This window comes from Protopterus annectens, chromosome 1.part1 (assembly GCF_019279795.1).
Source record: "Protopterus annectens isolate FY-2018-M chromosome 1.part1, PAN1.0, whole genome shotgun sequence".
NCBI lineage: Eukaryota > Metazoa > Chordata > Ceratodontiformes > Protopteridae > Protopterus > Protopterus annectens.
Genome location: NC_056726.1, coordinates 1,273,646,301 through 1,273,672,299, shown reverse-complemented (window position 1 = coordinate 1,273,672,299; position 25,999 = coordinate 1,273,646,301). Strand labels below are relative to the sequence as shown.

General features: G+C 43.5%; 1 protein-coding gene across 1 annotated transcript in view; it reads left to right on the top strand.

Moving 5' to 3' along the window:
* The window catches only part of LOC122816168 (isochorismatase domain-containing protein 2-like), a 141,328-nt gene that overhangs the window by 101,417 nt on the left and 13,912 nt on the right, over nt 1-25,999 (top strand). Inside the window, exon 4 of the mRNA XM_044088922.1 lies at nt 15,445-15,556. Within this exon, the coding sequence (XP_043944857.1) occupies nt 15,445-15,556 (112 nt within the window). The remainder of the gene's footprint in view (nt 1-15,444; nt 15,557-25,999) is intronic.

Here is a 25,999-nt window from a genome sequence, read left to right as displayed (position 1 = left end):
ATTTTGAGGTTTTGTTAAAGCAGTCCATGGATGCTGTGATAAACTTTCCATGTACTGAAGATGGTTGAGAATTTGTCCCCCGTGCCCAGGACAGGCACTACTTTAATTTTACCATGGTAATAAACATTAGCATAGGAAGATGGAGTGGCTTGTTTTCTTTTGTATCACAGTAGCTGGCTTCCATTTCCTGAAGCAGACCCTAACCAAATCAAAAGCCATTGCAGTGGCATGGCTTCCACTATTGAGTGAGTGCCTCTAAAGCACTTTATGAATTTGTCCATGATGGATCTCTGCAGCTTGACTGTCTGGTTTTCTTTGCACCCATAAGCTAAACTTTCATTCCAGCAGTAGAGTCTTATCTGTTGGGAGAGAGCTTTTTCTGCATGTCCTATCATTTGGGCTGTTTCTGCCCCCATTTAGGTTCATAGGTGTTTACTAGGCAAATGACCACAAGGCCCTTTTTAAGCCTAGCCATGCATCCCAAATCTCTAAGTTCTGATACCCCTGATAAAGTGTAAGCATATGGATGGGGAGCCTGTTCCATAGACACAGTATTCTCTGGGATACATACCTATCTCTCCAGCAGAACCTATTTATATCACAGGCAAGGTTTACATCTTTAGAACGGGTAATTCTGGTGCTGTTTGTTTTGTGGATATGCAGAAGGTCCATCAGAGTGGAGTCTGACAATGCCCTGTATGCTAGGCATAGATCTCCCCTCAAAAGCCTGTAGGATCCAAAATACAGGAATAGGACCTTGAGATGGTCTGCATAGGACATATTACTTCTGCCCTGTATCCTTTTAGTAAGGAACCTCTGTGGACATTCCAGTTGTTGGATATGCCTGGTTAAGTACATACCGAAGGGGTCATTGTACTCCGTGATAGGTCTGATGAATGCCGAATACAGTGAAACAATGACTTCCTTGGACTTGGATGCCATACCTTTGTTTATAAGTTGCTCAATATAGAATGGTTTCCTTAGCACTGTAGACACATGATGGTCAAAGGCTAGATCACGATCTGTGTGTGTCCCCAAGTCCCTGACTACTGGGTCAACTCGAAGGGGTGTGTTGTCAATATGATAGTTACCAGGGATGGATGACTTCCCAAAGGATGCTATTATGCATTTTTTGGCATTTAGTTTTAGTCCATGGCTCTGACACCAGTTTGCTTGTGTCAGCCCCTCCTGGAGAACATTTTTGTCCGTGAGAGATTCAAAGCTCCCAGTTTGCGATCATCTGCAAATTTAGTCAGCCAGAGACCGCTGACATTGGCCTTGACTTGTGAGAAGTAAATGCCAAAAAGGAGTGGTCCAAAGTCTGATCCCTGAGGGAATCCACTTGTGACTGGCCTCTTTGTAGAGGTGGACTCCCCAATTCTAGCTTCCTGGATCCTGTCTGTGAGCCAGTTGGCTATCCACCAGGTGACATATGGCTTTGTACCCAACTTCTTGAGTTTGTCAACAATGCTCGAGTGGGATATTGTCAAATGCCTTGGCCAGGTCAAGGTAGGCAGTGTGAGCAATTCTGCCTTCATCCATTGCTTTGGTGACCTTCACAAAGAAGTTCACTAGGTTGAGTAGGCATGATCTACTCTTGATGAAACCAAACTGGGTTGGGTCCAGTGTCTGGAGGTTTACTATATCGCTGTTGATCATATCCATGATAATTCTTTTCATTCCATTTGAGGATATTTTTTAGGACAACTACCTGAGATTCTAGCAAAATGTTCACTCACAGCAGCAGACTGCTTGAAGTAAGAGATAGTAGGAGTGTGTGTGATGGCTGTGCACTGGCCCAGTAATCAAGGAACCTCAATTCTCATCACTAGCACCAGTGAGGGGCATCCACATTGGGAAGGATAACAGGTGCGCACACAGTAAAGTACAATTTCTCTTAAGAGCACACAGAGATCACAGTCAGTCTGGGGCTTGTTTGTCCCTTTCTCTCCATATCCCCAATAAGGCTCCCCACTGGCACAGCTATAGGGTACAGATCTCAGCTGAGTCGTCAAGCCAAAACCTCCAGTACCCTCTCTCTCCAACCAGTGCTTTGTGTCCCTGCCCAAGTAGGTGACACACACACACACACACACACACACACACACTTACTTTACACTCTTGTGGAAGGCTGGCACAAGTTCTCCAATGACCCCCCCCCCTCCTGTCCAGACTATAAGGTAGAAATCACTGCCACCAACCAGTACTTAGCTACTGTAAGGCCCTTCCCAAAGGGTGACCAATTCCACTGTATGCTATTACTGTTATCCAAATAGTAAGTGTAACCCAGGGCTAAAGCTATTGGAGTGGCTTATACAGTATCACCAAATACATGGAAGTACTCTGAGAGCTTAAATTATCTCTACACAAAACAGCCACAAGTTGAAAGGTTTAAAAATATTTAATAATAAATAATAAAAACACAAGACAATACTCATCAATTCAACACAGTGTTACTAGAGAGTTCAGAGATCACAGGAAAATGCTTTAAAACAATATTGTAGGATAGTCTCACATAAATATAGAAAACAGCTAGACTAATCTGGGTATATTCCTATCTGTCTCTAAGAGAAACTATGTTCTAACTTCTGCTTACAAGGCAAAGTGCTGGCGAGTTGTCCGCTTCAGAACAAAATACAAAATGCTAATTCTTTCTCTCTCAGAAAGTCTTAAATTGATAATACTCATTACTGCTGAGTCATTTCAGATTACATCATTCTTGACACTTCTATTTAAGTTTCCCAGGCTCACAGAACTTAAAATTTTAAAATTTATTTTTGTAATTTGCACCTGCCAGACGCCACAGCAATAACAAACACTTTACATGGAAAACCTAGTAATTATCTCTGTCTTAGAACAATAGAAAGAATTTCCTACCCCAGACATCCTGTCTCCTAGCTTGAGACCAAACAGTCATAAAATGCTTTACCCGTCAGATTTCTTCCAGCAGGGTGCACTGTGGTTACATTTTTGAAGCTCAGAAGATAAGTTTTCTTTACATTTGTGAAACAAGCCTGTGGATCATTTTAATATTTACAAGGACATATAATTATTTATAAAATTCTATTGAGCTAGGCTGGCAGCCTTCACAGGGAGTATGAGTACTGAACATATCATTTGGGAGTATGAGTACTGATCATATTATTTGGCGATACTTCCTATATCAGCTGATTTTTGAGATGGCCCTCCACAGTGACTTCATTGTTTCATTCCTTCTCCTCCATTGCTTGAACACTGTAGCCACTATTCCCTTGCAGGAGAACATTTTTTAATCAACGTTCTGGACCATAGTTTTGAAACTTCCGCATTTATCTTGTTTTCATACAGATGCACCAGCTCAAGCTTGAGTAGAGGTCAGGAACTGGAGATCATAATGGCACTCCTTTAACATAGGCCTGACTTGGAGGATACTGTGTGCAGGCCAGAGATACAAATGGCACAAGTACAAGTGCCAGGTACTTCACAAAAGGCCACTTGGGGAGACATAAGGACATATTAGTCTCTATCTACTGAAGAGGGCTCTTAGGAAGATCACTGATAGAAGTGTCCACATATGTTTTATTTGTGCTGCCACATGCCTTTTGTAATAAAAGTCTGCACCTTAGTACTAACGTTGTCCCCACTGGCCTGTTAAGAAGTTTTCTATAGTTATTATGCACCCAATTGTCACAAGTTTTCAGAAACCTTGTTGATCAGTTGAGCAGATCTTGTGGTATGAAGTTGTACAGTGTGAAACAGTGGCATATCCCAGTGGTATTGATGAACATGGTCACATGGGCAGTCTATATCAGTAGTCCATCCAAAAGTAGACTGGTTGTGATTCATTTCACTACAGAGAAATCAAAATACAGATGGAGAACTAAGTATAAGTTATCTGTAAACTATTTGCAACAGTTTTCCTTAGAGAAAAGTGAGGTAGGGTACCAGTTCAAGAAGGGTTGGAATCTCAAAATTTGTAAGGTGGAAAGGGAAGTAACCCATCAGAGTGAGACAAGATATGATCAGTAGAAGGGATATCCCACATGTGTTAAAAAGTCTTTGTGAATCTGCTTAGCAGCTGTATTCATTAAGTCATTGATTGCTAGGGAATCTCGGGGGACTAAAGGAAGGTTTTCATACTGCTGTTTAACAAAACTGGCATCAGGAAAGACCAATGAAATGGCAGGCTAGATGACCTGATTGCAATGCCAAAGAACGTATTGCAAGAAATATTGAGGGGAAGCTAGTGGATCTGAAGTTGTTTTCATTTGATCTTCAGCCTGTGGGACCCGGATCCGGCACGGATCTGATTCAGCCCCATACTCCAGCATCAGATCCAAGCTCCAAACCCCTCCCCTACCCATAATGCCGCTGTCTCCCTCCTCCCCCAGATCTTGTTTGCCACTCATGAGAGAGAGCAACGCATATTTCAGCTCCACAGAGTAAGTTAACTTTTGGGTATTTTTTTTCTCCTATCTTCCTTCTTCATTAATGTCTTTACTGTCTTTCCCTTACTCTATCCCTGTGCACTCTGCATTAGTTCTTTTAGCAAAAAAAAAGTTTCTCTCTCTCTTTCCTTTCTCCTTCCCACCTTTTCTTTCCTGTGTGTGTGTGTGTGTGTGTGTGTGTGTGTGTGTGTGTGTGTGTGTGTGTGTGTGTGTGTGTGTGTGTGTGTGTGTGTGTTACAGCCATGGCCAAACCCCCTAAGCCAGGCTTTAAGAAATGCAAATAGTATGGCCATAAGCTTGCCCCTTCTGATGGCTGCACTGTGTGCATTGTTTGGGTGTGGAGTACCTACAAATCCTCCTGTTTGATCTGCTTGGGTTTCAATCCCCTTGCCTTGATCAACAGAATGAACAAATTGATTCTCAAGGGCCTCCTTCCTTTGGAGGCTTCTGCTTCCTCCTCCGCCCTGGCTTCTGGGAGTCAACCTCCCTCCAAGAAATACAGGGTTGGGGAAAAGTCCAGGGCCAAGGAATGGGACAGGCCCAGGAAGAGGGCTCCCGACTGCTCTTCTTTGGTTGAGACCCCAGCCAAGTCTTGGCCGGATCTGACCCGTGGCTTGCCTTGACTCCGATCTCCATGTTTTTCTCCAGAGCTGGAGATACCCTGGGCTCGGTCCTCTCTCTCAGCCTCCCCTCAGTGCCACTGCAGGCCCAGGTCAGTGACTTCTTCCATTCCGTAGCCTCTGTGAAGCAGAGGTGGACAGGATGATGCAGAGGTTTATTCAGACCCAGATTCAAATGGGAGTCTTGCCTGCTTCTTCTCCCTCCGGGGCTGGTAGCATGCAGTCCGTTTTCCTTCCCATTGCTCCTTCTCTGATCCGACCTCTGGTTTCAGAGTCATTGGGTCCGAGGTTTTCTGGTGTCAAAGGGTCGGCGCTGGTGGTTCCAGGTACCTTGATGCTGACCATTTACCTGAAGTGGTTCTGGTCTGACCCTTTTGGAGCCGACAGACTCTCTGAGCTGTAGCCTCGGCGTTGGATCTTAAGGGATGGTGTAGACTTCGAAGTTTTTGGAGTCTGCCTTCCACTCGGAGTCTCAGCACCTGGAAGTTTGGCTCTGGCTCCCCACTCAGTACAGAGCGTGGTGGATCTGGTCTTGCTCACCCTGCTACTGGCATTCATTCATCCTCTGCTTTCGATGTGGTGACGAGGGTTTTCTCCGCTCCCTTGTGACCCTTGACACGGTCATCCTCTGAGTCCGTCCTGGATCCCTCTCTTTCTAGGCTGGAGTCTGCCATCCTGCCCCCTCAGGGACAGCCTGTCACCACTATGCCCCAGGAGGTCCCCACCTGGGACCCCCCAAGGTTTCAGAGTACTCCCCAGAACCTCCCCCCTGAGGAGCTCCCTCAGAAACACACATGCAAGAGGAGGCACTTGGACTACCCCCGGAGTCCCTCATGGAAGATACCAAGTTGGAGGAAGGGGATGGTTCCCCCCGATCACCCCGGAAGATGTTTCCTTTGGAGACATCATAGAAATCCTGCACCAGCAAGGAGGGTGGCTTATGCAAAGGCCCAACGCAGATAACTCTGTGTTCCTGGAGGTGTTTGGCACAGGACCCTCTACCTTCTAGGTGTCCCCTCCCATGGATCCCCTTGTGGATTTAATTTCATTCAGGGAGTGGAAGGAACCGGATACGGTTGAGCCTGTCCCCAAATGGCAAGACAAAATACTCAGTGCTACCATTGGATAGACAACACTGGTTGATGGAATCCCCAGTCAATGTCATGGTAGTTGTGGCGGCCACCAAAAAAGAGCTCACTCAGGAGAGCTCTGCGGTCCATCCTCTGGACCAAGATTTGCAGACCATGGACCGTTTCGGGAAGCGGGCCTATGCGTCAGCCAAATTTGCTTTTACATGTGCTGAACTGCATGGAACACGTTATAGGACTACAGCAGGACCTGGTCAAAGAGGTCACTGAGTCTGCCCCGGGATCCATGTCAGCAGAGGAAAAAAAGGTGTTCTCCTCCCGTATGGCCACCCGTACTTAAATATCCAATACTTCCATGAGGCTCTTATCACACACTATGGAGGGTGCCTCTAGGGTTGCTGGAATAGGAGTAGCCATCAGGTGTCACGCTTGGCTCTGGCTTTGTGCTTTCTTAGGGCCCTTCAAGGTGTCGTTTATGAAAGCCCCCTGTGATGGTTCCACTCTTTTTGGCAAGACTGTTCTAGACACTTTAGTCCAGAGCAAGAAAGATGGGAAGACCCTGTCTGCTGTCGGGATTCGCTTATCAACCCCACAACGATCCTTCTCTAGGAATCAGAGTGGGGTGAAGAAAATGTGGTTCTGGAAATCTCGGGGCACTTCCCACGATGCTCAGGACTCGCCTTCCCCCAGAGGCAGAGGGGGATATGACAGACGCCGCCCTCATGGCAGAGGAGGTCCGAGGAACCAAGGGTCTCAGGATTCCTTCCCAGACTGACCCTGGCAGCAGCCCTGAAGGGTTGCCCAACTGCTCGTCTCTGGAGGCAGCCGGAGGACGTCTTTCTCTGCACCCAACAGCCTGGGAGTCTGTCACCGATCGTTTGGTTTTGCAGATAATATCCAGAGGATAATCTATCCCCTTTCTTCAGCGCCCCCAGTCCCTTCGAAACACCTCCCGGATGTCCCACCCATGCAACGGGGGCAGGCAGCCATAGAAATTTCCAGGCTGCTGGAAAAGCGAGTCATCCAGCCCATTCCCACAGACCAGTCCAGATCAGGCATCTGTTCCAGGTTATTTTTAGTGCCAAAGAAAACAGGGGACTTAAGACCCATTCTGGATCTGGCAACTCTAAACCTTTCAGTTGCCAAGATGCAATTCCAGATGGTCGCTCTTTAATCTATTCTGCCCTTCCTGCATAGAAATGACTGGACGTGCTCTGTGGACCTCCAGTACTATCACATCAAGATGAACAGGCCCTCTCGGAGGTTCCTCTGCTTCCAGCTGGGAGCCAGTCATTTTCAGTTCAGAGCACTTCCCTTTGGGCTCACCACCGCCCCCAGGGTGTTCACCAAAGTGATGGTGGTAGTGGCGGCTCACCTGCAGCTGCAGGGGTTTCAGGTTTTTCCCTACCTGGATGATTGGCTCCTATCCGCTTCCTCCAGGCATCGACTGTATTAAGCTAGGGATCTTCTTACGACCACTCACTATCTAGGCATAACCATAAACCTCAACAAGTCCCAGTTGGCACAAGTACAGGTTCTCAACTTCATTGGGGCCTGGGTAGACTCTGTCCAAGCCTAGATGTTTCTGCCGGACAGACTGTTAACCCTCTGACATCATGTTTCTTACATCCATCAGTCCAGACATCCCCCAGCGGATTCATTTCTTCGGGCGTTGAGGTCCATGGCGGCCACTATCACTCTTGTTCCAACAGCGCACCTTCATATGAGGGTCCTTCAATAGACTCTGGCAGTTCAGTGGTCCTTACTAGACCTTCCCTGATCACATCCTGTTCGGTTATCTCCAGTTTGCAAGGATTCACTTCTTTGGTGGCTTCAGTCCCTGGATCATCTTCTGGGTCATCCGTTCATTCTTCCCTCCCCTGTGATCACAGTGACCATGGATGCCTCCCTGCTTGGGTGGGGGGGTATTGCATGGGAAGGACAGTCCAAGGCACGTGGTCTTCCCAGGAGACCCATCTGCATATCAGTGTCTTGGAGATGAGGGCAGTGCTTTTGGCACTGCAAGCTCTTCATGCCTTTATTTCTGTAGGGACTATTGCAATCCAGACAGACAGTATGTCAATAGCCTGGTACATCAACAAACAGGTGGGGACCAGATCTTACCCCCTTTGTTGCGAAGCCATGAGATTGTGGGAGTGGGCGATTTCTTCTGGTCGTTTTCTGGTGGCAACTGACATTTCAGGGGAGGGCCAGCATACTAGCGGACAGGCTCAGCAGATCTCTTCTGAAGACTTACGAGTGGTCTCTGAATCCTTCAGTAGTGGAACAGATCTTTCCAAAGTGGGTTTAGCCTTGCTGCAATCTCTTCACCTCTTTCCAATGCGAAGTGCAGCAGGTTTTTTGCTCTGAACCTCCATCCGGGGGAGCCCCTCCGAGATGCTCTAGTTCATGCTTGCCCCTCCGGTCTACTATATGCATACCCTCTGCTGCCTCTGATATCCAAGTTCATTCAGAATGCTTGATGACTGGGGAGCTCAGTGATCCTCATTGCCCCTTTCTGGCCTCGCTAAGTTTGGTTCCCCTCTCTGTGGTCTCATGCAGTATGTCCACCTTAGATGCTAGATTCCATTCCAAATCTGATTACACATCCCTCATCCAGACTTAGTCAGCCTGAAGCTCACAGCTTGGCTGCTCCAGTTCCCTTGATAGTTAGGACTCTCGGGCTGTCTTCTCCCATTAAGAAGATTTTGGTAGAGGCTCATAAATCGTCTATGAGGAAGGTTTACTGTAGTAAATGGAGGCATTTCTGGATTTGGGCTTCTCAGCATGACCTGGATCCTTTCACTGCGCCAGTTCGTCATTTTGGAGTTTCTGACAGATATTTTTAATCATGGTGCTAGCTTCTCTACAGCCAAGGTACAATTAGTAGTGATCTCGAATTTTCAGATAGGCAAGAATTTGGCTTATTTAGCTTTGTCCAAGCTTTGTAAGGCCTATTTGAAAGGTACTTTTCTCCTTAGGCCTCCAGTTAGGGACTTAATGCTCCCTTTTGTATCTCACCTTGGTGCTGCAAGCTCGGTTTTCCCCCCTTTGAACAAACCGCTATGACTGAGTTGCAGTTCCTTTCTTTGAAGACAGCGTTTTTGGTTGCAGTTACCTCAGCCAAGAGAGTTTCGGAGATTCGTGCTTTGTCTATCAAGCCTCCTTATATGGTATTTCATAAAGCCAGAGAATCTCTGCAGACAAATCCATCATTCCTGCTGAAAGTGGCATCAGAGTCCAATATTAAGCAGGTCATCAACCTTCCAGTTTTCTTTCCAAATCTCCAGAATAAAGGAGAGTACAAGTTGCACTTCCTTGATGTCCACAGGCAGCTGCATTTCTATTTGCAGAGAAATAAATCTTTTCGTAAATCTGATCAACTTTTTGTTTCCTTTTCTAAACCTTTCTTGGGAAAGCCCATCTCTAAGGTTACTATTGCTCGATGGATTTCTGAGTGCATTTCGCTGGCCTTTTGAGCCAAAGAGTTATCTTCATCAGGGCTTGTCTGGGCGCATTCCATCAGCTATTTTGCTACTTCTGCAGCCTTTTGTTCCAGGGTTTCCTTAGATGATATTTGTTCTGCTGCTACCTGGGTGTCAATACACACATTTATCTCCCATTATAAATTGGACCACCTTTCCAGGACCAGGGCATCCTTTGGCTCAGCTGTGCTCTGGAACATCCTTCCATGAAGACCTCCCAGGGTTCATTGGTAGCTGGGGACTGTGTCCCACAGGTTGAAGATCAAACAAAAACAACAACTTCAGATAAAAAAGTTATGTACTCACCATAACGTTCCATCTGAGTTGTTACTTTTCATTTGTGTTCAACAGTCCCTCCCTCCATCCCCCTGCCTTATGTGGGCTGCGTAGTGGATGGGATGAAAGAGGCATGACCCATGTGTTTTGGCTATTTTTCTCTCTAGTGAGTTGTGTGATAATGCCAGGTCTAGAGGCATATGGTCTAGGTTGAGGTGCTGGTGTTCTGCAACAAACTCGATCTGAGGGGGGGGGTGGAAGATGGGGGCATTATGGGTAGGGGAGGGGCTTGGATCCGATGCTGGAGTATGTGGCTGAGTCGGATCCTTGCCGAATCTCGCTCTCACAGGTTGAAGACAAATGAAAACTAGCAGCTCAGATGGAATGTTATGGTGAGTACATAACTTTTTTTTATATATATATATATTGGCATGTTTGGTGAAAAATTTATTTTATTATTAAAAATTTATTTTATCAAACAAAAAAATGTTATTACTTAGGACGTGATCCAAAAGCAAACAAACCCTGTTCACTTCCATAGGTGTCAAAGACTGAACCTGGTTCATAAACCTCTCAACAGCTGTCGGATCATATTCCTTCAGAATAACAGTAAATAAACTGTTAATATCCATGGTCACAAACCATCACTATGTTCAGGATTAGTATCCAAGTGTTCGTGTAAAGACTGTAAAAAATGCACTGTGTCTTTTAACACCCTTGGTACATTGTTCAAGCACAATTTCAGCTTCAACTCAACCCATACTGAAATATCTGTACTGTCCAGATGGACAAGGCTGTCTATTCATCCCTACCAGCCAATCAGTAAAACAGCTCACTTTACTTATTCAGTCATGTCCAACGGGCAGTTTCAGGTGTACTCTTCAGTCCAACTTGTGAATCTGGGCATTTTGAGGCAATGTTACAACTGCCTTAGGTACACAGACAACCCTCTCCTCCTACCACCGAACACTAATATATGCGAGAGATGAAATTATACAGCCAGACTGGAGGCAAAGCTCTCTCAACCCAAGACTGGAACTGACAGTCAAGTGGAGAAGGGAAATACTTGCAACACACCACCAGTCTCACATAGACCTATTAAACCAACACCTGCAAATAACACACATAAGTACATGAAAACATACTCGGAGGCTCTAAATAAAAATCTGCAAAAGCAACAGAGACCTCCAAAGCAGACATCCAAGCAACCTCCACACCCCATCACAAACCATGAAACACATACTTCACATAATCAGTGTGCCACACAATCACAGCCCTTAAGGCAAAATAACATACCCAATACACTAGTAATAGGCAACTCTATAGTCAGGCACACTGATGTCCCACTAACTAAGCTGGACAAGGAGAAGGTTACAGTTAGGATCCGCCACATAACACAAGCACTCGGATCACACCAGAACAAGTACAAATACGACTCTGTCATTGTCCATGTTGGTGTGAATGACCTGAGATGTACCTCCCTGGACTACATGAAAAGAGATCTGGAAGAGCTCTCTGATCACCTAGCCCGGGGCCGGTATGACCCTGACCTTGAGTAGCATCCTACCCTCACCAAGAATGATGCCACAGTATAATGAAAACATGATCAATTTCAACAATTGGCTAAGTTTCCGTTGTCATTCAAAGGGGATCCAGTATCTTTCCACCTGGGATAACATGCTCGACAAGCCACATTGCTTCGCAAGAGATGGCTTGCACCTGTCACCCGTAGGCTTTTGAATACTGGCCAAGGCTTTTGCCCCCCCCATAGTGCCTTTTTTAGGCAAGGCTCAAAAGACAAACCCACCACCAAAGACCAAAAACTGAGGGTAATGTTACTCAACGCCAGAAGTCCAAACCTCAAAATGCATGCACTCTAGGCACTCCTCAGTATGGAGAACATCGATATCTGCGCAGTAACAGAAACCTGGTTTAAGGCTCCAGAGAGCACCCCAGCACTACCAGGCTATAACTCATACCATACTTTTCGGCTACAGAACCTGGACCGAAACACAAAAGGTGGGGGTGTATCCATATTAATCAAGGATAACCACGCCTCCAGGTTAGTGGCGCAGCACGATGCCTCAGAGATCATCCATGTGCAACTAACAATGGGCAAAACTGCAATTCAAATTGTAGCTTGCAACAGATCACCCACCATTACCCAGGACCCCCATTCCACATTTCTGGAGACACTGGAGAATATGAAGGTCCTACCAAACACCCTAATATTGTGTGATTTAATTACCCAAACATTAACTGGGAGAACCACTCAAGTACTAACTCCCTTGCCCAGCGCTTCCTAGAATTTATAAACTCAAACGCCCTGGATCAACTGGTCAACACCCCCACCAGAGGTGACAACATATTGGACATGGTCATCACCAACATGGGCGACTGGTGTTCCACACCAGAGGTCAACCCCTCACTGGTTAGATCAGACCATAGACTTATCACTCTGGATATCCACATTCCATCCCCACCTCCAGTCAAGGAAACCACCATGAAAAACTTTTCAAAAGCAAACTTCATGTTACTTAAGACCGAGGTGGAAAGGTTCACAGCCCCCATGCTAAAGGATAACACTGTCCAAGCTGCTGAATCCCTTACAGAGGCACTCTTATCAGCACCTGCAAGAATGCATGGATCGTGCTATCCCAAGCAAAACCGAGACTCACTCCTCCAAGAAAAGGAAACCAGTCTGGTGGACTCCTGCCATAAACAAGCTATACAATAGGAGGAAGCTATTACAGAAAAGAGTAAAATCCCAAGAAGGAAAGACATCTCGGAACAGTATCAGCAAGAACTATGATCCTTTATAAAATCATCCAAGGCTGGCTTTGAAAGAAAAATTGCCAAGGACTACAAAGATAACCACAAAGCATTCTTCAGCTATGTCAAGAACCTAAGTGGAAACTCTCAGATCTGCTCTGAGTTAGTGCAGAATGGCACAAAATACACTGAACCGACATATTGCCAACATTCTGGCAGACAGGTTTAGTGCAAACTTCACCCCCCTCTCACCCCCTAAAGGGCCCATAACCATACCAGAAGAATGTAGAGCCCCAGCAGTCACTGACACACAGGTTAAAACAGCCCTATCCAAAGCTAAAAACACAGCTTCAATGGGACCGGATGGTGTCCCAGGCTGTGTCTTACACAAGCTCCAAAATGAACTAACCCCTCACCTAAACACACTGTTCAATCTTGGCCTCTCTACAGGCTACATACCCATAGAGTGGCACACAGCAACAGTTATCCCACCCCACAAAGGTGAAGCCACAATGGACCCTGGGAGCTATCGCCCTATACGCCTGACTAGCCTGGTCTGCAAGGCTATGGAGCGCATCATCATGGAACTCATTAACAGAGACATTGGGAACTTCCTAATATTGGACCCTGCACAGTTTGGCTTTTTTAAGGGAAGATCAGGCCTCCTAAACCTGGTGGACTTCTTTGAGACAGTTACCAAGGCTTTAGATGAGGGAATGGAGGTCCAGACAGCCTACCTAGACCTTGCAAAGGTTTTCGACACCATTCACCATTCTGGTATTATAGACAAGCTCACCAGCCCGAACATAAACCCCTACGTCATGAGATGGGTTGCCAGTTGGTTCATGGATAGAACCCACATGGTGATAGTTACAGACTCTAGGTCTGAGACTAAACCGGTTACAAGTAGCGTCCCCCAGGGCTCAGTCCTGGGACCCTTACTGTTCGGTATATACTTCTAGAGGTACAGGCAAGCACAGGAGGACTATGGCTGACCAAGTTCGCAGACGACTGCAAACTGGGGGCCATAATTGATTCTCCGACTGATACAGACATCCTCCAGAAAGGTCTCACTGAGACGGATACCTGGTGTCAAAATCATGTCCTTAAGCTAAATGCCAAAAAGTGCATAGTCATCCCCTTTGGAAAAAACAAAGTATCCGTGAACTACCATATACGTGGTAGTCCCCTAAATACAGAAAATGTAATAAGGGATCTGGGGACTCCAGTAGATAGTAATCTCTCCTTTGATAATCATATTGCCAAGGTGGTTAGAAAATCTTTCTATGTGGCCCACCTAATCACAAAAGGGTTTGCATCTGGAACAAAAGGGGTTATTGTGCCCCTCTACTCATCACTCATCAGACCCATCATAGAGTACAATGCCCCATTTGGGATGTACCGTACAAGACACCTGCAACAGCTGGAAAGACCACAGAAGTACCTCACCAAGAGGATTACTGGCCTCCAACAGATGCCCTATGTAGCCTGACTGAAGAAACTCCAGCTGTACTCTGTTGCATACCGCTTACTCAGAGGTGTTCTCTGCCTGACATTTAAGGCCATGTCCAACCCAGAATTGATGGACATGCTCTACCTAAAAAAAAAAAAAATCCCCGAGAGCCACACGCTCTAGGGATCTAAACCTCACCACAACGATAAATAGGACGTGCTGGAGGGATCAATTCCTGTCCCAGAGACTCCCCATGCTTTGGAGCAGGATTCCAGTCTACATTAGGCAGAGCCCCTCACTAACTCTCTTCAAGAGAAACCTTGACGAGTGGATGGGAAACAGAAAATTTGCCCTGGGGATTACTGCAGTGGCTGTGCTGGACAGAGGCACAGGGAACTAATCTAAGGGGGTGGCGAAAGCCAACACATTCTGGCTAGGCTTATAGATGCTGTCGGCCAGACAGCATAGTACTTACCTATGAACCAATTTCATGAAATGTCATCAACACAGACTAAATGAGCTGTATTGTGCGGTTACCACCTATGATTCCAAACTTCAAAGGTTAAAATCAAAGAAAATGCAGAGACTACAATGATTTTGTAAAGGCCATATTTTCACCTTGCCAATAGATACCTCTGGTACTACAGGTCCAGTGATGAACTCCAACATAGCATGGAACTGGCAGTCCACCTTAAAAGCCGATAAGGGAAGTTTTAAGACTGTGAGCAACATAACAACATCCCTTACAGCAGTTCCTCAGCATTTGGGTCCCACCACCAGTGCTTCTTTATCTAATTTAAATACATATGCTGAAAATCAACGTTTTTCCATGGCGTTGGGTCTGCAAACATCATTCCACCTGTAGATAATGAAACAAACCTGTTAGGAGCGAGGCCCAAGATTGACCAATGCTTCTTTTCATGTTTTACCAGTTCCAGTAAAGAAAAAAGCCAATATCTAAAAGGGACAGCCACAGAGTCTGAATGTGAAGCTCCGCAAGACTTCAGTATGACTCGAGATGGTGACTGTATTGTTTTTAACATTTATGATTTATAGTTTATCAAATTTTATATTTTGAACAAAGGGTTAACCTTTGTGCCTAGCACAGAGTGTGATTTCAGTAACTTATTTATTGAGTTGAGGTTGTTTATCAGAAATTAAGCTCTTTGGTAATACTGATTTATTTAATTGTAGTATACTGGGACAACCCAGCACTTTCAACCTCCCTTAGCTCAGCTGCAGAGATTTTTCTTAAGGCATGTGAAAATGATATAACTAATTATATGATTTAACATAAGCAGAATGTTTTTCTTAATTTAACAGCAAATCAATGACATGCATGCACTAATAAATGAAAATAAAATCATAAAACCGGCTGACAAAGGGGGAGCGGTTTTGGTGATGAATGCTAGCTATTATAATGAAAAGGTACACTGTATGTTGAATGATAGGAACACGTACCAACGGATGTCTCCCATTGAGGCTAAAATGATAGAAAATAAGGTAAAGCGTGATTTATTTAATTTGAATAAGAGCAATTGTATTACTGATGAAATTTTTTAATTTGTATGGATTGAACACCCTGTTGTTCCTGTGCTTAAAGCTCTCCCAAAGATGCACAAGAACCCTGTAGACCCTCCCCTCCGCACGATTGTGTGCAGTAGGAGATGGGTTACTGAAAATATTTCAGTATGGGTTGAGTCGAAGTTGAAATTGTGCTTGAACAATGTACCGAGGGTGTTAAAAGATACCGCATTTTTTTACAATCTTTACACGAACACTTGGATACTATTCCTGAACATAGTGATTGTTTATTTGTGACCATAGATATTAACAGTTTATTTACTGTTATTCTGAAGGAATATGGTCTGATAGCTCTTGAGAGGTTTATGAACCAGGTTCAGTGTTTGACACATATAGAAGTGAACAGTGTTTGCTTTTGGATCACGTACTGAGTAATAAAATTTTTTTGTTTGATAATTTCTATCTCCAGAAAATACTGGCGTAGCCATGGGGACATCCTGTGGCAATTCTTGTGCCTGTTTAGTCTTAGTATTTTGGGAGGATCGGGTTATGTTTAATACATCTTTTGAAAGGAAAATTTGCTTAAAATATTACGTCCATTTTGTGGATGATGTAGTTCTGTTGTGGGGGGGGAGGGGGGGCACCTGTGATGAGTTATTTAAGTTCATTGCCCATTTGGAAAACACCGTGGATTTTTTAAGATTTAGTGTTGTGTGTTCTGACCCGCGGTAGTGGTGCTGCAGTAGCGTTGTCGCCTCACAGTAAGACGTTGTTGCGTTCGATTCTCAGCTAGAGCATCTTCTGTGTGGTGGCATGTGTGAATGGGCATGCCTTTGTTGAAGGTTGTGCGTCAGGGCTGGTAACTCGGCATGTAAAAATCCACTACCAAATATTAGCGGACCGGAGTTCCGCTGTGGCGACCCCTAACCGGGATGAGCCGAAAGACACAAGAAGTGTTGTGTGTTCTGACACTTCTATAGATTTTTTGGACATACGCAAATTTAAAAGCAATGAGGGCGTAGTAGGGACTAGCCTGAATAGGGAAGGAGTGCTGTAAGAATACCCTTCTGGTCCATGATTGTATGTATCCGAGGCATTTGTTTAGTAACATAGCAAAAGGTCAATTTTATAGGATGTCAAGATTGTGCACAAATGACAACTTCAAAGAGAGGTCATCTGAGTTGGTTAATGACTTTAGTAAAAGAGGTTATACAGGAGATATAATACAGCGAGCATTTGGACAGTGTCAGAAGGAGAGGGCCAATAGGGCAAAATGTTAGTTTTCTAGGAGCAGCAATGACATACAGCCCTCAAGGACATCAGGTCAACAACCGTTACATGTTAACATAAAGTTTAGCAACAACACAGGAGGCATATGCAATATTAGACAAAACTGGGGCATTTTGTTAACTGATGATAAAATTAAGAACATTGTAACTGATCAACTGCTGTTTTGTTTCAAAAGGCATAAAAATTTGAAAGACTTGTTGTGTAATGATAGACACTAAATTAAAAGGGTTAAGACTATACGACAGGCACTGCAAGGCTTGCCAGTACATAAGACAGCATAATTTATCTGTACATCCTGTGATCAAAAAGGAATATTTCTTGACTCGTTATGCAGATTGTCACACAACAGATGTTATATATTTGGCCGAGTGTAAAGATTGCCACTCATTTTACGTAGGCAAGACTAATTGTAAATTTAAAGAACAGGATTGTACAGCATATGTGAGCCATACACTTAGGTAATGAATGCAATGCTTTGTTGGACCAACACATTACCAGCAGTAGCACACACACCTTTAATTTCATGGTACTACAGATAGTGAATGTTTCCAGTTGGGGGGGGGGGGGGTTATGCAATTTAACTGAATACCACGAGTCTAAATGGATAGTTGAACTGGCAGCACATAGACCCCCAGGCCTGAATGGTGTAATCCTGATAAAGCCCACCTTAAAGATGAGGCGGATTCACTATTGAATTTCATTGGTTATTTGATATTTTAAATGTGAAGTTTTATCAGGTTGTAATTTGTCTGAAGAAGTGTGTGTAACCTGAAAGTGCTTATTCTGTGTTTATTTTATTAAATTACGTGTTTTACAGCTTGGTGGTTCCGATTTTTTTTTCTCTTTTTTTGCATTTTAGTATGAAAGGGAAAAGAGAATAGCTGGATAAACAGCAGACCAAGGTGATCTTTTTGGTGAATGAGCCTGGAGGTAGCTGGGCCTTGTGGATCTGGGAAGACTGCTTTTCTGGAAGTTGATTTTTTTTCCAGTAGCTGTTTCTCTAGGAGGTTGACTCCTTTTTTTCATGTGCTCCTACAGCCATTTAACAGAGGCATATGTTATATAAAAAAGTGCGGTATCATCATGTAGGGTGCACTTGAGTGAGGAAGTGTCTTTTAAACACCTTTATTGAACTATCACTTGTGATATAGGCAAACTTACATTTATATAAAAGTAATCTAACCATATTAACAAGTTCACATTTACAAACATTATGCATCGCATATATTGTTCTGTTATCTTACAGTCTAAGCAACGTTACATACATTAATCAGTACCTGCCTTGTCTTAAACCTAATTCCTCTTCCAAAACATTTTTCTGTATGTTATGTTCCCACAATTTCCATTTTTTCTATGTAATCTGCTCCTACCCTTTTCTAAAGATCCCACTTCCTGTTCTTTTATCTATGTTACAATATTTACCACTTCAAATATAGTTAATTTTGTTTTTGATTTCCATTTTCTAGTAATTGCTTTTTTGGCAGCCATAAAAATTAAGCTTAACAAGGCCTTACTGTGTCTAGGCAGTCCAGATCCTGTACCTTAGCTCAAACAAAAAAAATCATTAGTTCCCAGTTACCGCTTTCTTCCACATCACACCTCCAACACTTGCCATCTACCTGAGGAAAACTTCTTTGGAGTCTGCTTAGGGTATAACAGTATGTATACAAACACAAGTAAAAATCCTAAATCTTTTAGATTCTGTTGCATATTTGGGAGCCATACATATGTCCTCCCGTTGTTTCTTTGTGAATTGCTCATCTAATTGCTCTTCCCAGTCTTTTCTGGCTTCTGGTTGATTCCTGTAGTTATAGTGCAATATTTTATATGCCATACAACTTATACCCTTTTTTAATAGCAGCTTCTATTTCAGATTCAACTAAAAACTCAACCAGTGCAAGTCTTGCATTTAGGAATCCCCTGTCCCGTTCTCTTTGTCTATACTCTATCAATCTCTGATAGAGAAGACAATCCCTAGCCTGCAGTCCACATGTCGTCTTGGTCTCTTACCACTCTGTTACCTTTCCTTTTGTAATTATTTGTTCCCATTACCTTAGTTCCTTTGTCTTCTTCCTCCAGTAAATTCCAGCCCCCTTTTGTCTATTCTCTGTATCCCTAAGTGCAGTCATCTCTATTGGCAGACGTTCCTTTCTCCATTCCTTTGTTGGCTTAGTACTTGGTATACTTTTTGCTAATTTATGGATGTAATGTTATGTATGACTGTTGTTCTCCTTAAGGATCTGCATCCAAAATCCCACTCTTTCCTTATTTGAATTATCCCACTGCTTTATCATCATTCCTTTCCACTTTGAAGTGTAGCTTGTTCTGTTGAGAGGATCAAATTATCCCACTTACCTCTTCCTGTCCAAAATTAAATGTATCAACTCTTCATTAATTATTATCCACAACTTCTTCTCTGGTTGATAAAACAATGAGACGAATAGTCGTACTAGGACAGCCTTGGGGCTTACATGCTTGGAATGTGCTGTTGTTGGAAGACATGGTGGCATTAATAATTCTAAATGTTCTACCTGCGACATATGAAGAGAACCGTCTGACAGTGTGCCCAAAAAGAGGGCATGGTCCACTGTTTCAGATGCCGTTCTGAGGTCTATAAGATTGTCCTTGTCATCTGTTCCATTTGCACTGCATTATAAAAACATTTTTAACTGTGCAGATAGTTGTAAATTTGCTGTAGTCTGGTTTAAACCTATACTGATTTATGCAAGGATGGCACATTTACTGATATGTACTTGGAACTGCCCCTGTACATTTTCTTTCAAGAATGTTTTCCAGAGGACAGTTATTGGTCATGGGCTTGAAACCATATAGAGTTTTGGGTGAGACGTCTTTTGTAATGGAAGTATGTGTGCTTCCAGCTATGTGAGATGGTACCTGTGGTAAGTGTAAGATGCGTGGCTGTACAGGTCTTATCATTCTTTGGTGTAATGTTTGAGGGCCTGAACAACTGAATGCATCATGTTTTTCTAGAAGTATCAGTACCTCACTGGACGTCGGCTTCAAAAAAGATAGCTCAAGGCAAGTTTAAGTCCGAGCCCATGCAATCAACATGCATCCGAGAAAAAAATGGCTCCAAAGGACTTCAGGAGTACAATCGTATTTCTATATTATATTTAATAAGAAATATGAGCAAGCTTAAACACTTTCATACTTTGTTCTTCTTCAGGTTAAAAGCAAATAAATTGATTCAGTGCATACATTTAAATAAACTCTGTATGACATCATTAAAGCAGTTACATTAATTGAGAAAATTAATGCTTAAAGGGCATCATACAATTATCTTAGTGTGAGATTTTAGAATAGGTTTCAACTTGCATATCTTGTACAGACCTGATGTCCGGTCACATCTAAGAGTATTTATTCATTTTATTGCATAAACTTCAGTTTTATTACTAACATCACCTCCTCTTAAATGTATGGAGCAAATCAGTTTATTTGATTTTAACCTGATGTAGCACAAAGTGTGAAATCGTTTAAGCTTGTTCTTATTAAATGCAATATACAAATACGATTGTACTCTTGAAGTCCTTTTGAGACTTTTTTTTTTCTTGTACCTCATTGGAGGTCATGACTTGAAATGAAATGATTGGTTGCCATGCATTCATGTGTGGTGTGCCTGGGGATGGTAGTGGTGTACTTTAAATGGTGATGTGGAAGGAAGTTAGGTCCTAATTTTGTTTAGAAGAGTGCTGTCACTCAACTGAGTTGAATTATTGTAGGTGCATAGGTTGCTGGTCATTTTTTGAGTTTTTCACAATAATTTAGGCTAACCTACCTGTGCCTCTTTTTGCCTCTTAATGTTGTGGCATTATCTGCAGTTGTAGCCATTCTACCAGCATTTTTAAGTTGTTGGAAGGCAATGGGCTTGCTATATCAGTTTTATCCACTTTGCACCTGATCTCACTGCTCAGTTTGTGCAGTTAACCACATGTAGTATGCTACCATATGTTTCTTGCATCAAAAGAGGAATAAAGTACAGTTGTATGAAATCTTACCATAACAGTAGATGTCCTTCTTTTCACTGTTGCAGTATTCACAACCTCTGTGATCTCCTGCCAAGGATAGCCTAATGTCCGGCCATTATACCAAAGCCTGTATTACCTAGGGAGCATTTTACATCAGAAGTATGTTCCCTGCACAAGCGTAAGGCATAAAGGTGATGTATTTATGCTCCCACCTCAGAACCAAAGTGCCCCAGGAGAACTAGGTCCATATTTGGACATGTACATCCAGAAAAAGGAAGGAATGGAAAAAGGAGAGGAATCTCTCGGCTAGTACAAAAAAAAAAATATCCATGCAAAATGAAGAGAAAAGGGGGTAGGAGAGAGGGAGGGAGTGAATACTGCAACAGTGAAAAGGACATCTACAGTTACGGTAAGATTTTACACAACTGTGCAGTGTCCTTCATTATGATTGTTGCAGTGTTCTTAACTTCTGGGAGAGTAAAAAAAAGCTTCAGTGAAGGTAGGGAGGGGCTGTCCACAAAGCCATGCAGGATAGCCTTGGCAAAGCCTGCCCAGACCCTGGAAATAGCCTAATTTGTAAGGTTTAGTGAAGATGGGAATCAAAGACTAAGTAGCAGCTTCAAGGCTAGAGTTGGTGTCCAAACCTTTGAAGAAAGCCACTGCTCTAGTAGAATGAGTCCTCACAGAAGCAGACAAATGATTACCATGAAAGCAATACCAAAAATGAGAAGATGGTTCACTTACAAACTGCCAAACCCAAAGTTGTGGTATGAAAAAAAAACAAAAGCTGGTCATATTTACACAAGGCGTTAGCCTTGTCTAAATAATATCTGAGCTGTCTGTGCACATCCAAAGAATGAAGAACCTTCTTGCTAGTAGATTGAGGAGAATGGAAAACAAGGAGGATGTGTAGACTAAGTGACAGCTCATTAACCACCTTGGGCATAAAAGAAGGATCTGTATGGAGACGCACCATGTATCCATATAAAAAAAAAGGAGGGACCTTCATTAATGCCTATAGCTCAGATATCCTTCTGGCAGTGGTCAAAGCAACCAAAAAACAGTGTTCCAGGTACAATGTTGCAATGAAGTAGTAGTGAGTCAGCTTTTCAAGAACAAAATTAAGATTCCAGGAAGGTGGATTGCATTTTCTTGGCAGTCTAATATGCAGGATGCCTTGAAGAAACTGCTTGACCTCAAACCTAGAGGCCAAAGGAGAAGTAAGTGGAAGACTGGCAGAAATGGCTGACAAGTGGGCTTTCACTGAAGAATATGCCAGGCCAGCCTGTTGCAGTTCACACAGGTAAGAAAGAATCCAGGGGACTTCCAATGAAAAGGGTCTTGGTGATGTTTAAGACACCAGACAGAAAATCTCTCTCATTTGGGCATATATGATTTTCTGGTATTGGATTTCCTGGCCTCTTGTAGGACCCTAAGCACGTCCTCAGAAAACTGGTGTCAGAAAGGAATCAAAACCTTAGCACCCAAAATGTAAAGTTGAAGAGTGGACAGATAAGGGTGAAAGCGAGTTCATAGGTTCATAGGTTCATACTAGGCTATCTGCCCAAGGGCATTTATAAGCCTAGCCCATAGTTATGTGGCTTTCGCCACCCCTTAAGTTTGAATAAAAACTATGCCTATCATTTTTCTGTGCCTCTGTCAAGCAGTGACACTGAAGTAATCCCTGGGGTATATCTGCGATCTCCCATCCATTGGTCAAGATTCCTCTTGAACAAGGCCAGCGAGGTGCTCTGCCTCACATGTACCGGGATTTTGTTCCACAGCATAGGGAGTCTCTGGGTGATGAATCTGTCCCTCCAGCACGTTCTATTTATAACCGTGTCAAGGTTTAAGTCTCCGCCTTGTGGTTCTGAGGGATCTAGATTTTTTGAGGTGAAGCATATTCATCAAATCTGGGTTTGACATGGCCTTATATGTCAGGCACAGGTCACCTCTGAGCAAGCGGTATGAGACTGAATAAAGCTGGAGTTCTTTCAGTCGGGCAGCATAAGACATATTTTTGAGACCCTTTATCCTTTTGGTGAGGAACTTTTGGGGCCTTTCAAGCTGCATCAGGTGTCTGGTCAGATACATTCCGCACGGGGCATTGTACTCAATCATAGGTCTAATGAGTGATGAGTACAGGGGGACGATGACCTCCCTTGATCTAGATGTGAATCCCTTCATGATCAGGTGGGCAATATAGAAGGTTTTCCTAACTACTTTAGCAACATGAGTGTCAAACGAAAGACTACTGTCAACTGCTGTTTGAGAAGATCCTTGCAGTGAAGTAACTTGTTATGATTGCCCTTGGCCAGATGGAATAGGAGGAGGGACCAGTGCTGTCTGTGCGAAAAAGGAGTCACTAATAAGATTTTTGGAGAGTCCTCCTCAATTTTTTGAAGGACCCTTGGAAGAAGAGGAAGGAGAGGAAAGGCATACAGGAGCATTCTCTTTCAACAAAAATATATGGCATCTGGAACATAACTGAGGATGTTGCTTGTTCAGAGGGGCAGCAGAGAGATCTACTTGAGGAATACCCCACTGATGAACTATGTCCAGAAACACATCCCTGTGAAGTATCCATTCGTGAGGATGTGCCTTGAACCAGCTGAAAAAATCTGCCTCACGATTGCTCTCTTAAGGTATATAGACTGCTTGTAGGGTAACCTGCAGATTGATAGCCATTTTCCATGTTTGAAGGGCTAACCTGCAAAGAAGGTAAGACCTCGTGCCCCCTTGTTTGCTCACATACCACATAATGGTGGTGGTGGTGTCTGTATAAACCTTCAAGGGACACTGAGACCCAGAGTCCATGGAAAGCCTGAAGGGCCAGAATGATAGCACACATTTCCTTGTTGTTGATGTCAGCCACCCACTGCTGAGGGGACCAAAGGACTCCACACATTCAGAATGCCTGAACCCCCCCCCCCCCCCGAGCCCTAGTGCATCTGTGAAGAGTTCTTGAGAGAGCTGAGGAGGGTGGAAAGGAGCCAGGATTGAAAGATAGCTGCTGAATCCACCAATGAATTTCCAGTTTGAGACAAGGGAGTAGAGGAATGAAATGGTCCAGTTGGAGGAGGTATTGAAGCCACACTGATTTTAGGTACCACTGCAACTTTCTCATATGAAGCCTGACACAATCATAGGTGAAGTGGTATTTTTGAAAAGTTTTTTTTTCTCCACAACCTGCACCTGAAAACGTTTGCTGAAGGGGAGAAAATGTGGTTTGGCACTTTGTGAACCACATGCTTTAGTCGAAAGGTAAGAAAATAAACATGACCAAGACACTTTAGCCTTGAATAACCATATACCAATAGTTAATGTTTTATTCATTTGTTATGTGGACCTATTTTGGCAGGTGCAGTTCATACCTCCCATTTTGATTCATTTTACTTTTTATAGGCCCTAAGGGACAGGATAATAACAGAAGACTCTGAGCAAATGCACTTAGAATGAAGGTATTGTGGGGGCAGAAGGATTCACAGCTGCGAGTAGTTTCATTTGATTGATTGTTTTTCTTGCTGTGCCTATTGGCCATCAGGCCTCCCCCTATAAGCCCAGCCCATTTATTTCCCCATCAGTGGTTGAGATCAGGCTGGAGGTGTGTAGTGTCAAACAGCTAGGCATGATGGTAGCTTTTACCTTCACTGCTGTCCTGTCACATGGGTGTATTTGTAATGCCCTAATTCTGGTAATGATTGACGTAAGGTTACCACCTGTCCCTCTTTGGGAGGGATAGTCCCACTTTGGGCAGTTGTGTCCTGCAAAAAAAACTCATAAATGGCAAATGTCCTGAGATTTTAAGACAAAATGTATTTCTTAAGTTTTCTTTAATAGTTGCATAAAACAGTTATCTTGTATCTAAAACACATACATTATATGAAAACGCATAAGCAACACAAATGCTACAAAAATAAGCTTTTATTTTGGCTAAAAAGTGAAATTCTGTCCTTTGCACTGGACGTGGGTATGTGTTGTCCTGCAAAATCTCACATTTCTACAAAAAATGTCCCACTTTGGGCATTTGAAATGGTGGCAACCCTAGATTGACGTGAGCTCCAGTGTCAGGGCAGGAGTGTCCTATGCCCTCTATCTTGTATGTGCATGCACCCATTGTATAAGGGTGATCATCATCTGTTTGGGTACACTAAGCTCCTGCCCTCTGATCCTACAGCCATAGTTTCACACAAGCTTCTACTTGCACAGGAGGAGCTTGGTCCACCATCGTCCCTCTCTCCAGGATGAGCAAGCCAAGGTAAGCCACTCCCTCTCAACCTCCCCTGTACAGCTGTTATAGCAACTGAGTGAACACTGTGAACTCTTGTTTTAGTCAGGGCTTTAGAGCTGTATGCCACAGAGCCAGGGGAATTAGTTTATTTAATCAGGGAAATATTACCTGACGAGAATCATGAATGCATAGAATAGGCTGCTGAAAATGTAAAAAAGCAAAATAACAGACTCAAGATGTTATGAAATGTCTGGCTTTGGAAGGTGACGTAACGGTGAAGAAGCTATAAAATTCTGTCTGTATTTGCTGGATAGATTACACAGACAGAGCTTAGAATGTAAGCCATAACGTAATGTAACATGATCTACTACAGAGTATTAGAAAGGCTGTTTCTTGAAGGTAGTGTGTGCCCTTCCTTAATCGTCTTCTTTGCTCTCTCTCAGTTTCCAGGAGGAGGAAGTCTTTTGAAGTTAAGTTTCAGACCACTCCTCCTCCCCAGATCCTCCTGCAAAGGCCTCAGTGATCTCTGGTTACCCAGCAGCATCAGTTCTGTCTACCCCATGTATGCTGCCAAAATTAGGAGGGCGGCCCCTTATGTTCAGTGGAGCTGGTAAGACTATTACTAAGTGCAGGTGAGTTTCAGACATTATTAAAAAAAAACTGCCCATAGGCTGAAGCTGGTAGTTCATTCCTTTGTTGCTTTCTTTGGCAAGCAAGAGGTTTCAGCCCTGCTGCTAGTATAATCTCAATACTTCTTGGGTAAGGGAACTGTGGAGATGGTTCCTCGAAGGGAGTAGGGAATATTATTTCATTCTGTTGTTTTTCTGATCTTATACATATTTAAATT